The 13415-nt window shown below is 51.8% G+C and overlaps 1 protein-coding gene across 1 annotated transcript; it reads left to right on the forward strand.

The window, feature by feature from the left end:
- Positions 1-859: 859 nt before the first annotated feature.
- On the forward strand, positions 860-6655 carry PRLHR (prolactin releasing hormone receptor). The gene is made up of 2 exons (XM_014733047.3): positions 860-1125; positions 1388-6655. Exon 2 carries the CDS (start codon positions 1394-1396, stop codon positions 2504-2506), a length of 1113 nt encoding a protein of 370 aa, XP_014588533.3. The 5' UTR covers positions 860-1125; positions 1388-1393; the 3' UTR covers positions 2507-6655.
- The last annotated feature ends 6760 nt before the right edge of the window (positions 6656-13415 follow it).

Here is a 13415-nt window from a genome sequence, read left to right on the forward strand (position 1 = left end):
TGGTAGCTGAGAAAGAGCAAGCAGAAAGGATGAGTAGGGGAGTGGTGGGGGCTAGGCGTTGAAGTGTGCCTGTGTAGGGTAGCTAGCACTAGCGCTTCATTTTGTAACTTTGGGAGGCAAAAGACAACGTCGTCGTCAGAATCACATCACCGCTTGCCAGTCTCCAGAGACCTCAGCTCATCAGCCTCCACTCCACCCTACTGCACTTAGCGTTGGCAGCCCCAGTCCAGGAAGCAGTTGGTGAGGCAGCTCTTTGAACCAGACCGGGTCTCTTCACCGAATGCATCGGACCCAGAGAGGGGCCAGAACTCTCTAATCGTTGTCTCCTCCCAGGCATCCTTGCGCGGCACAGCAGGATCCGCGGGAGCTGTCCATGGTGCTGAACCCTTTCTTAGGCTTGGTCGGACCCACGGCTCGGGAAACGCAGCGTAGGGGAAGGGCTCAGCGTGTCCTGGGGAGGGTTAGGTGTGCAACGAGCTCCGGGCTCTGAATTTTAAATCTCTGCCGGAAGCCCCTACGCGACTCTGTTAACCCCAGCCCGGACTCTATGCAAGATACAGGGCTGAGGGACAGCTCCCTCGTCTCTCCCCGACATCCCGTGGTGTATCCCAATCCCCCACCCCACTACCACCCTTGATCCCTCCTTATTGAAACTGCACCGGGTCATCCGGAGAACCTAGAGTCCTCTTCTCCCCCACCGCCCCCCGCCCGTCCGCCGCACTCTCTTTCGGAGCAGGACTCTCCCAGGGCGCTGCGAAGCTCCCGCAGTCTGAGATGCTCCCTCGTCCCTCTGGCCCAGGTCTGTCGGCCCCTCCTTTCTTTTCTGTTTCCATCCTCCTCACACTGTCCTTCTCTCTAGTTGTCTGAGCACCGAGTCGGCTGCTGCACGCTCCGCCCCCATTTTCCATACAAGGGAGCGCTGGAGTGGGGGCGGGGCGGAGGGGAGGTGCTCCCAGTCCCTCTCAAAAGCTGCGAGCCCACTGGGAACTCCTGAATCTGTTCAGCTCCCGCAGAGAAGCCAGAAGCCTGCACCGTCGTCGTGGGCGGAGGACAAGTAGGGGACAGCAGGGGTTCTGTCCCTCCCTCCCTGGAGCACTTTCCTGCTCGCCAAGCCCCATTCACTAGGTAGGACTGGACTCAAGTTCTGGCTGTATGGACTGAGAGGGCTCTTTACTGAGTAGGAGGCCTTTAAATAGCCTGTGCATGTCTAACCACGCATAGGTGTATTTTTACAGAGGTGGGATGACAGTACTTTTTATTGTTGCTTTTATTTATGGTGGCCAGTTATTCCGAAGGGTGTATTTGGGTGATTGAAGTGGGGGGCGCAGTTGGTGTAGGAGGGCGGTGGGAGAATATCAAGTGACAGACTTTGATTCTCTTTGGACAGGTGGCCATGGCCTCAGTGCCCGCTCTGGGCTCCGAGGCCCCTGACTTATTTCCTGGGCTGCAGCCGGCGGCCTCGACTCTGGCCAACCAGAGCGCAGAGGCCTCGGCGGGTAACGGGTCAGCGGCTGGCCCGGACGCTCAGGCCGTCACGCCATTCCAGAGCCTGCAGCTGGTGCATCAGCTGAAGGGGCTGATCGTCCTGCTCTACAGCATCGTGGTGGTCGTGGGGCTGGTGGGAAACTGTCTGCTGGTGTTGGTGATCGCGCGGGTGCGTCGGCTGCACAACGTGACCAATTTCCTCATCGGCAACTTGGCTTTGTCCGACGTGCTCATGTGCACCGCCTGCGTGCCGCTCACGCTGGCCTACGCCTTCGAGCCTCGCGGCTGGGTGTTTGGCCGCAGCTTGTGCCACCTGGTCTTCTTCCTGCAGCCCGTCACCGTCTACGTGTCTGTGTTCACGCTCACCACCATCGCCGTGGACCGCTACATGGTGCTGGTGCACCCGCTGCGCCGGCGGATCTCGCTGCGCCTCAGCGGCTACGCGGTGCTGGCCATCTGGGCGCTGTCCGCGGTGCTGGCGCTGCCCGCCGCCGTGCACACCTACCACGTCGAGCTCAAGGCGCACCGCGTGCACCTCTGCGAGGAGTTCTGGGGGTCTCAGGAGCGCCAGCGCCAACTCTATGCTTGGGGGTTGCTGCTAGTCACCTACCTGCTCCCCCTGCTGGTCATCCTCCTGTCTTATGTCCGGGTGTCGGTGAAACTCCGGAATCGCGTGGTGCCAGGCTGCGTGACCCAGAGCCAGGCCGACTGGGACCGCGCACGACGCCGACGCACCTTCTGCCTGCTGGTGGTGGTCGTGGTGGTGTTCGCCGTCTGCTGGCTGCCGCTGCACATCTTCAACCTGCTGCGGGACCTCGACCCTGGCGCCATCGACCCCTACGCCTTCGGGATAGTGCAGCTGCTTTGCCACTGGCTTGCCATGAGCTCAGCCTGCTACAACCCCTTTATCTACGCCTGGCTGCACGACAGCTTCCGTGAGGAGCTGCGCAAGCTGTTGTTGGCCTGGCCCCGAAAGATTGTGCCACACCGCCAGAGCATGACAGTCAGCGTGATCATCTGATGCCACTGTGCCGGGCCTTGGCTGGGAAGCTCCGTGTCCACTGGTCTCCAAGGGTGTCCACCCGAGGCTGGGCTGGAGAGCTTATTCCCAGCAACAGATCTAAGCCAATAGAGGCAAAACTTCTAGTCTAGCCCTCTTGCCCTGCTGTCTTGTCATTGTGTCTTTGTAAAATGTTAAGTGGGCTTTGGTGGGAGTCTCCTGCTTTGCTTGGAGGAGGCCAGGCAGAGGGAAGAGGATTTATTATTTCCTCTTTATGCCCTTGAAGGCCAAAAAAGCCCTTTCTCCAGGTTCAGGACAGTGTTTCCGTACTGTAGCTGTCTTCCTCGCTTTTCCTTCTGCTTGCTCAATGGTGAGATGAAGGAACAATGGGGGTGGGAATTAAAATGCCTGCATTGGGGTTGGTAAAGCTTTTCAGGTTGCCTTTTAAAAAGGACTCAACTGTGCTGTTATACATGATATTGCTTAGTCAGTTTGAACCCATTATTTTCTAGGATTCTAGGAAAATATGTATTACAAATCTACATCTAGGATTTCAGCATTCCCTGAATAAGACCCTTATACAACAAAAGAGTTTTAATTTTAAATTCACTTGAATTGATAGTACAAAAACACTTACCAGCCACCTTTCAAAATGTCCTATTATTTTCCCCCTTTATTACTCCCCAACTCCGATTTGAAATGATGAGATGACTTCGTCAAGAAAAGATAAGAAAATAAGGATAAAGAGGAAAAGGCTTAAACCACTTAAGGGGACATATAACTGTGCATAGGACAGACGTCCTATCTACGTGTTTGTTTGTGTGTGCACACCCAGTGTTGCCAGAAGGCAGACACTCAAATATTTGATTTTCTGAATAGTCAATGTCAACCATGTGCCATAGCATTCTCTTGCTTTTTCTAATTACTCAGTTGCAACAGATCAACAGCTGTCAACTGACTGTTCAACACGTGCTCTGTGGTGACACACTTGGAACATGCTCAACCCAGAATACGAGGACTGGGAGAAGTTTACTTCAGGCTGGAACAGAAAAATAAACTGCCACCCACTGGAGGCATAGATTAAACAGTTAATTCCTTCCAGGGTTAAGGGAACAGGTGAATACTGTTAGGCCACCATGCCAGGCTGATAATGCTCACCTTAACCTCCTGAGAGTTCTGTAAATGAGGACGAGTGCCCTGGGACAAGGGTTTCCACATTGACGTTGGAACAGTGACGAGGGCATGAGGGCAGGACTCTTGGGAAATGATACTCAATATTCAGCTGTCAGATCAGCCCCGGTGGCATATATGGCATGAACTAGTGTCTGCAGCCACTCAGCTACCATTTGTAAGATTCTAATACTGCCCCAGCTCACTGAACAGCAGAATCAATGTTTCTCCACCTCTTCCCCTCTCTTACTCTCCAAAATAACTCATTCACTCATTAAACTGTGCTCTGAAAGGAAGGGAAAGAGGGACTGATTTGGGGATGGCAAGGATTAAATCCTATTACTTCAATGTCAGGAACCACGATGGCAGAGTAAGTATTCATGGTTGGGCTAGTTAGCAAGATGAGTCTTTAGTAGTTATGTGACTAGACTTTTTGCAGCACAGGAAGGGCAAGAAAATGCTGGAGAAAGGAAAAGCCTGGTTAGCTTGAGATATGCAAGTTACCTCTGGCAATGGCACTAAAACTAACTTTCAGCTTTATCTATGGATGTGGAGAACAAGGAGCCTGTGCTCTGATAATGTAGCCCACCCACCACAATACGTCACTCCCCCTTCCCCAGATGAGCTGTTTCCCAGGCCTCCCGGGGCTGGCTCCTCTGCTTCCAGCAGCTCCATCACTTGGGAGGTGCAAGGCCAGACATTTCTTGTTTCCTCTGAGCATTCTTTTGACGGTATGCGTGGGGAGATCAGGGGAAGGGGGAAAGGTGGGATCATTGGGGAGGGATCCGATTAATTGTAGATACTATCTTGGAAGGTTTAAGTCACTGGTTCTCAGTCCTGACTGCTCCAAAATCACCTGGGGAGCTTTCAAAAAACATCATTGCCCAGGCCCTATCCCCAGAGCGTCCAACTGTTTTTTTTTTTTTAAGTCCACTCTTTGGACTGGTCTTTTTTTTTTTTTTTAAAGATTGGCAACTGAGCTAACAACTGTCACCAATCTTCTTTTTCTTTCTTTCTTTTTTTCCTGCTTTTTCTCCCCAAATCTCCCCAGTATATAGTTGTATATTTTAGTTGTGGGTCGTTCTAGTTGTGTGTTCCAGTGTGGCCTGATGAGTGGTGCCATGTCTGTGCCCAGGATCTGAACCAGCAAAACTCTGGGCTGCTGAAGCGGAGCAGGAGAACTTAACCACTCGGCCACAGGGCTGGCCCCTCCAGTTGTTTTGAGATAGGGCCTGGGCATCAGCATTTTTCAAAGCACTTCAGGTGATTTTAATATACATCCAAGATTAAGTGCCTTAAGAATTATCCTGTTTCCCATGAATCTCAGAAAAATCTGAATGAAGCTTTGATTGCACCTGCCAAAGGTATTAGGAATTTGGAGTTGAAAAAACAACAAAGAATTTGGAGTTGAATTCTGACATGAGTTACTTGCCACACTTGGGGAATGCTTGCTTGGCCTTCAGACAATCCCTGATGAATCACACAGAGGCAAATCCTTATAATCAGAATAGGTGGGTAGCCATTCAATGGCTTCCTCACACATGTCCTATGGGAAGGCACTCTGTGAGTCCACTCAGTTTTTTAAAATGTATTATCACTCAACTTCAGATCAATTTCATTATAAAATTATACATCATGAATTATTCCAAATCCTGGTTGCTAAGGTGTTTAAAAAAAATGAAGTGTGCCCCGATTTGCTTGATTTAAACCTATATCAACTATAGGAAGAAAGTGTCCCCATTAATCACTAGAAAAGCTGCCACCTGTTTCTAGCATGCCTACAACTTAAGTTAAAATTTTTAACATTTACACAGACTTTATGGAAAGCCTAAAGAGGTCAGCGATTTATGCTGTGTTTATAAATGTCTTTCCAAATTATGCAAATTGGCAACTGAACAGCAACTAATTAATTCTGACCCTATCTATTGGGGACTAGTTTGACTATAAAACAAACTGACTTTAAAAAAATTCTTTCAGGGACTGGCCCCAGGGCCAAGTGGTTAAGTTTGCACACTCCACTTTGGCGGCCCAGGATTTCACCAGTTCGGATCCTGGACGTGGACGTAGATCCGCTCATCAAGCCATGCTGAGGCGGTGTCCCATAGAGCAGAGCCAGAAGGACCCAACTAGAATATATAACTACGTACTGGGGGGCTTTGGTGAGAAGAAGAAGAAAAAGAAAAAAAAGAAGGAAGATTGACAACAGATGTTAGCTCAGGTGCCAGTCTTTAAAAAAAAAAATCTTTCAGAAGTGCGTCCTAGTGAAATCCACGTAGGATTGAGGTAGGAAATTTTATTTAATACAATTCATTTTAGTTAATACCAAGCCTCCAGTCCTCTTCCTGCAAGGACTGACCGTAAAGCTGAGATCTGAGCCAGCCTGGAAATTGGCAGCAGCCCTTTCCGAGGCTGGTGAGAGGGTCTGTAATCCTCTTTGCAGCAACGTCACCAAGTCCCACTTTTGGCAGCCAATCAATAGTTTTATCTCACTAAATCGGCTGGGGAGTGTTTCAACACGTGTTAGCAACAGTTACCTGGAAATAGCAACTGTGAGAGATGCTAAGGGAACAGTATTCCAATTGATGTACCCCTCCTGAATTCTTGTTCTTGTGCAGTCTCAGTCTGCTCTTCTACCTGGGGTGCTAAGTTCCAGATTTATTTCCTCAGGCAGGCTAGTTAGCCACCTCTGTCCTGTGGCTTGCATTCCTGAATATCTACTAGTCTTGCAAGTGCAAGGCATGGAACTGACATCAAGGGGACCCAGGCAAGAGTGCGGCTAGATCTAGGAGTGAACCCAGGGTCCATCCCCCACAGATGAGAGGTCAGGAGCACCTTTGTTCCCCAAGGTAGGTCCTCGATTGATTTCCCTTCGTGCACTGATGTCTTTGTTATGTGCGTAAGAGGCACGTGTGTCTGACTCATTGTGTGAAGCTCTTCATGCTGAGAATTGTACTGTGTTCAATGCATTGTGGGTGCTCAATAAATAGTAAGTCAATAGGACAGCCTCTGGTCCTGGGATTAATAAACCACACCAGCTACACACACAGTGTGACTACACAACCTCAGGATGGCCAGGGTGGAAGCAAGGATGAATCATGCCAAGAAAATGCTACTCAATCTAGATGTGTCAATTCCAGCTAAGTCCAGGAATGAACTTTTCAGTTGGGATCTTCTGTGGCCCCCTGACCCCAACCTCAGTAATGACAGCATTTTAGCATGTGGCACCAAGCTCTATGCTCTCCAAGACTGCATGTCCCTGGGGGCCAGGCCGGTGCTGTAGTGGTTAAGTTTGCGTACTCTGTTTTGGTGGCCAGTGTTCGTGGGTTTGGATCCTGGGCATGGACCTATGTGCCACTCATCAAGCCATGATGTGGTGGCGTCCAACATACAAAATAGGGGAAGATTGGCATGGATGTTAGCTCAGCAACAATCTTCCTCAAGTGAAAAAAGAGGAAGATTGGCAATGGATGTTAGCTCAGGGCCAATCTTCCTCACCAAAAAAAAAAAAAAAAGGAAACGATTATATGTCTCTAAATCCACAGGTCCATCAAAGGGAGAGTAGAGAATTCATGCTTAATTTCTATATCATCATGAATCTGGACCATTATTTAAATGTTAGCATTTAACTACCCACATCCACATACAACTTGGGAAACTCAGAAACATCCAGCTTATCGGTCTATAAACAAAATTTGAACATCTAGGTTCCAAAATGTTCATGACAGAATCAGTAACAGGATGTTTCAGTACAACTAAAATAAGACTTAAAAATGGATTATGTGCACCTTCCCAAGAATCCATCTATTTTGCAAAGTGAGATAAAGTAGTCTACAGATGTTGGAAATGCAAAGTATTCATTTGGACAGACGAGGGTTGCCATCTTGATTTGTTAAAATACTGTGCCTTCCCAATCAGTCTTTGGAAGAAGAAAGCCTGATTTTGAAAATTGAGTGTGAACACTTGTGAAGGTTTTGAATTGTTCTTCTCTACTTTCCAAGTCAATTCCTCCTCATTTCCCACTTTTTCTCTATTCTGCCTTTTTTCTGCTGCTCTTCCATATTATCTATAAAATATCTCTGATCTGATCTAATCTGAAGCTCCCTCTGCTCCAGTGAAGGGGAGGTGGTGGGATTCAAGCATCCCTCCTCTGAGGAGTCCTTATAGGGTGACACGTTGGAGAGAAAGCCTGGCTCCTTCCTTTGCAGAGGGAGCCTGCAGCAAACAAGTGGAGGGCTGCTGCTCGTTCACTTCCTGCCCACTGTGGGGTCTTGGAGCTCATGCAATTAATGTTTCACAGGCCAGCTCCAGGCAGAGATGGATAACAGGAGTTTGCACAGATTCTCTGCAGGGCCCTTAACATGATAAATCTCACGGAGAGCTCTCAAGAGGGACCTAAACGAAAGGTCAAATGTGTTTCATTTTGATGTTTGGGACTGGAGCAAGGAAAGCTGAGCCAGAAAAAGCACAGGACAAACAGTCTCTTCTTGTCAGCATTTCCCGGCCTCCCTTCCTCAGCCCTCACAAAATCCTCTTCCTGACTTGCCCTTGACTAAATCCCCTTGGCCCAGGACTCATCTCCTTCTGGAACGACATCTAATGATGAATGGAAAGCTACATCCTTCTCCCCCACCACACACACTCAGTTATTGCCAAGTAATGAAAAAAAAAAAAATCCTTTGAGCTGGACAAATTAGATAAAAACTCCAGGCCCAAGCTCTGGGTTAGAAGTCAGGTGCAGGCTTCTCCCCTTAGCCCAGAACACCACACTCACTCGTGGGTCTGCATCCTAAGAGGCTGGCCCGTCACCTGGGTTGGAGGCACAGTGTGGCAGCTAACATGCCCCAGGGCAGTCAGACGAAGTGGCCTGGCCATGCCCAGTGTGCTAAAGGCTGGTTCCTGTATGGTCAGCCCTTCTGAGGCTGCTGCCCATTGCAGAGCAAATGCTGGGGGCACGCTGACCCCCTCATTATTACAGAGACAAAGGGCGGTTGCGGGTGGGAAACTGGAGTGCTTGCAAGTCCCTTCACTGGCGATGATGGCTTCTTTAGGATGGACCTCTTTTTATGCCTATTTCCCCCCCACCGCTGTTTCCTCTAGGAAACCCTGTTTTCTTTCTATGATATAATTACTACCTTTTGGGAGACAGATGTCTTCTAAAGGCTTCGAGTGAGACTAATGACAAGCAATCCTGAGGTGCAGCTGAGCTAAAGCCAAATGACCTGGCGGGAATGCATGTCCTTCCGCCCGACCTAGCTGCATCCGAGGCACCGGGGACCCGTGGTCTTGCACGTCAGGTGTGCTGCAGAGAAGGCAGTCAGGCTCGGAGTGGAGGAGGATCGCGGGTGTGGAGAAGAGCGGCGCCGGGAGCGGGGGTCCCGGTGGGGCCTGCGCGCCGCGCCAGCACATCTGTCGCCACCGCTAGTGCCTCCCACGCCCGCGAGGTTGAGCTGGTTCCCGGGGACTGGCTGCATGTCCACGCCCAGGCTGCTGGGCCCTTGTCCCCCGCGAAGGGCAAAGGGCATCTCACACGCGCTGGCGGGCTATCTTTAGGGCCGCTGCTGCTGGGGCGCAGCAAGCAGCAGCTCATCGTGGGCTGTGCTCTCAGTGTCTCAGAGGGAGTCACCAGCGACTCCCTTCTCATCCACATGAGCAGCCGCACAACCTGACCAACTTCTGGCCTTCTACGGCCGGCTCCTGCGCCCGCGCGCGTGCGCCTGAGCTTGGCCTTCGAGTTCGAATCGCTGCGCTGGCTGCGCGGCGCCCTCCTCTGCTACTTTGTGGTCCTCCCGCAGCCCCGCGACGGCGCAGTGTCGGTTTGCGCTGACTGTCCTCGCAGTGGATCCTCTATGAGTCCGCGGCTGTCCCGCCGCTGGGCCGCGCGCTGGCGGCGCTCGAGGGGCCGCACCCCTCTGTCGCTGATCCCGTTGTGGCCAAGAGCGCCGGACCTACACCAAGGGCACGGTGTGGTCGGCGCAGCGGTGGCCTCCCTGTCGCCTCTGGGGGCGTCCCGCGGTCCGACCAGCCCCTCCATGAGCGCAGCCTGGCCCTGCCACCACGCGCCCCTAGATGGTGGGGCGCTTCACTAGTCCTGGCGGCCTGCGACCTCTCATGCCGCCTCGCCCTCGCCTTGCGTTGCCACGCGTTCCACAGACTAGGCCAGAGTCTCATCCCCGACGCTCTTTCAGCGTCCTGAACTGCTCTGCCCCGGGCGCCACCCGCATCTGCGCCACCCACGGCGCTCTAGTCTCGCTAAACTCCGCGTCTTCCCTTCGGTCTCCTTGCTCGGCTTCTCCCTCACTCTTCTACTCCCGGTGCCAAGGGAAGCCAAGGACTGTATCTCGGCACCCCCTCCCCGCTTTCCCTTTCACCGGCCCCAAGCCCTGGGCACTGCGCAGCGCGCTGCCAGGAGCGGGGGCGTGATGGATGGGGCGCTGCCCTGTGCCTGGTCCGGCCGGCGGGGCGAGGCGCACCCGCGGTTCTCCGAGAGACCCTGGCATTGGGTTGGAGCGGATGCACTCAGACAGTCGGCGGGGAGCTTCTCCTGCCCTGGACCGCTGTCCGTCCATCCCTGGGGCAGAGGAGTCATACTCCAGGGCCGGCCGCTGGGGCTCTTCGCGGCGGGTTCTGTCATCTTGTTCTAAGCGATGCGCACTTAGTTCCTTAGGAGTCCCTTGATCACTTTCTGACTTCCAAGGAGGAAATCCGGATCTTCCGGATGGTTGAGCCCTTGCCCGCGAACAAGCAGGCGGACATCCAGCAGCCTCGAGGGCGGGTGGTTGGGGGGCCAGGGCATGGGGAGGGGGCTGCTCGGAGAGTGTTTGGCTTCCTGCTCGCTTGTGGCATTATTGCGTCACCTCGGTCATTTGCCTATTTCCTGCGCCTTATCTCTAAACGGAAAGTAACACGAAACCACTTATTTTGTGTCTAAGATGGGGACTTTAGGAATCCGCATCCTTCTGACTCCCTGTGGAAATGGTGGGCTCTGTAGGGGCAAAGAGGGAAGGAAGCCGATTCGCGGGTCCCAGAGGAGTCGGCCCCGCGCGGCCTCTTCCAGCAGCTGCTGGAGCAGCGAGCTCGAGTCGCTTCTCCTGGGTGCGCAGACTCCACAACGCCGCCGCTCGGCCCGTCCGCGTTGTGAGCCGAGGTTGCTGCAACCTGGCCAGCACACACGTTTTTGAAGAGGTGGTGTTAGCTGCTGGAACAAAAGTAGCCCAGAAGAAAAGCAAAAACCACCTGTTGGCCCACTGCTTCAGGCACTTGTCGATCCCAAGCTAGGCCTTCTGCTGAAGAAAGGACCTCCAGGATTTAGATTTTTTTTTTTAATTACAAAATCAACAAATCTTTTTCTTTAAGAAGTAGTAGGTGAAAAAATTCCACCCTTCTCTTCTGGGGGAGTTATCAACAGTTTGCGCTTTCCTTTCCAGAGTCTACCAGGAGCATACACAGATATATATGCATAGTTTATATTTTACAAAAATGACATTAAACTGTACATGCTGTTCTGTAATCTACTCCCCCTCTCCTTAAAATTATATCAAGATCAGCCCTCCACGTGGGGACGTAGGAATGGATCTCATTCTAGGCTGGCTGACTGGAGAGGAGTCCGTGGTCTGGATGTACCACTATTTGGTCATTTTTCAGCCAGTGAGTGGCGTTGGTTGAAGGGACAGTTCCAGGCCTGAGAAGGGCTCCCAGAAGCCTGCAGGAAATGCCAAGCAGCTTGAGTGCGTTGTAGTCACAGATGCTAAGAGCTGCCCCTGGGTCCCGGGGAGGGGGAGGTCCTCTGTGGAGCCTTCTGGCTGAAACATCTGGGTGGGGTGGGGCACCCTCTCCTTGGCTGTTTCCAGATCCTGCACAGCACCTGGGCATGGCTGGTTCTACCCCAGCTGTTCTCCAGCAAGCAATGGCTGGTGTTTACAATGACACACTGACGACCCAGGGTGGGATTTTCCCGGGAGTTGGGAGGTGGGGTGCGGGTCCCTTTTGTGGCCGTGAATCCACAAAGGTCAAAAGCCCATGGGGAGTAAGATACTTCACCTTATTTGACCACAGGTGAGTGTTTCAGCCGGGGTCCCGTCATCATCAAGGAGGGTTTACTGATGAAGGGCCTGTTTACAAGGGTGAGAGCGAGGGGGAGGGAGTGCGGCAACCGGGAGCTGGCAGAGCGGAGTGTGACGGCTGGATCTGAAGTTAGCACAAGGGAAGCCATCTTAGGGAAAAGAAGCAACGTTGTGACTACGACCCTGACTCGTTGGTCTCTGTGTGTACATTCCAGCCTGCGCGTTGCCCAGATGATTCAGCACCTCTCGCTTTTACAAAATACGTGATCTGCGAGCTCTATGACTCTTGCTTACGTATGTCTCCCAGCTGTGACTAGGCAACTTTGTTCTCTGAGCTCCCCAGGAGCATGACGACCTCCAGAAAGAAAAATTCTTTGTTGGTACCTGTCATGAGTGACAGAAGAAAGAGATAATGTGGAGCCTTGAAGTTTGTCACTCTGGATAATCACATCCCAGCCCCCCCCCCCCCGCCCCCCCCGCCCATCTCCCCTGTATAACTGCCTTGAGATGCTGTAGGATTTAAGATGGTTCTTCAGGACAGTAGTCTGCCCTCTTCTGATTATTCTAGCTAATTGTATAAATGTTCCTTTCTCAACCCCTGACTTGTTTGCAATTGATTGGCACCAGATTGCAGCCAGCAGAACGAGCCCCTTTTTGCTTGGTTACAAGAGGAGCTGTCACCATCCCTGAGTCCTGGGACAAGAGCAGAGGGAGGGATTGCTGAAGCTCCAAAGGGCAGGGTCATTTAGAGAAGACACCTTAGTGGAGGGATAGAACCAGCCCCAGGGGTCTCCACAGATTGGGAGCCAGGGAAAAAGCAAGTTCACGAGGAACTCGAACACTCCCCAGACACGTCTGTCACAAAAGTGATACATAAATGTGTCATGTGAATTCAGCAGAGGAGCTATTCACAAAGGGCCTTGGGGATCAAATAAGCTTTCATGAATGAGGTGGTGTATGAGCCAAACTTTGCAGGGTGCCTGGGACCGTAAGCAATGCAGAGAGCAATGGCAGGCGAGCATGTCATGGGCAGGGAAGAGTGTTAGCAAGGGCGCCAAGGTAAGAAAGGGTGGTGCCCGCTGGGGAGAGTGTTGGCCGTGCTGATGGGAATACTGAAAGATGGCTGGCTGAAGCTAGATCTGGAGAGACTAACGACACCAGTTAGAGTTCCTGAATTCGCACCATGTGCTAGGCACCTCCCATCACATCGTTTATTTCTCAACGCATTAGGAAGTAGGCATTCTCACTATTCTTGCTTTGCAGCTAGAAAACAGACATTTAGGGGAGTCAAGTAATTTGTCAAGGTGTCCCAGATACTAGGTGGTGGAGCTGGGATCTGGATTCCAAAGCCTGAGACCCTATCCATGTAATATCCTAACTTGAATTTCAACCTCAGGGGTCTGGGCCTTTGGGGGACGTAGTAGGGAGCCATTGGAGGTTTAGAATGAGTGAGAGATAGAGGAATGACTTGTTCAAGAATGTGCCCTCAGACCTAACTCTGGCAACAGGGAAATTGTGGGATGGGGAGAGACGCAGGGAGCAGGGAGACAAGTTAGAGGACCATTGCCATCAGCTGGGAGAGGGAGAATAAGGTCAGAACCAGGGCAGTTACAGTGGGAATGAGGAGGAGACAGGTGGGAAGGGGCCCTAGAGAGAAATTAGTGTCAGATACCTGAAAGTCTTATCTGGTTAAACTTTTC

The sequence above is a fragment of the Equus caballus genome, chromosome 1 (assembly GCF_041296265.1).
Source record: "Equus caballus isolate H_3958 breed thoroughbred chromosome 1, TB-T2T, whole genome shotgun sequence".
In the NCBI taxonomy this organism is placed as follows: Eukaryota; Metazoa; Chordata; class Mammalia; order Perissodactyla; family Equidae; genus Equus; species Equus caballus.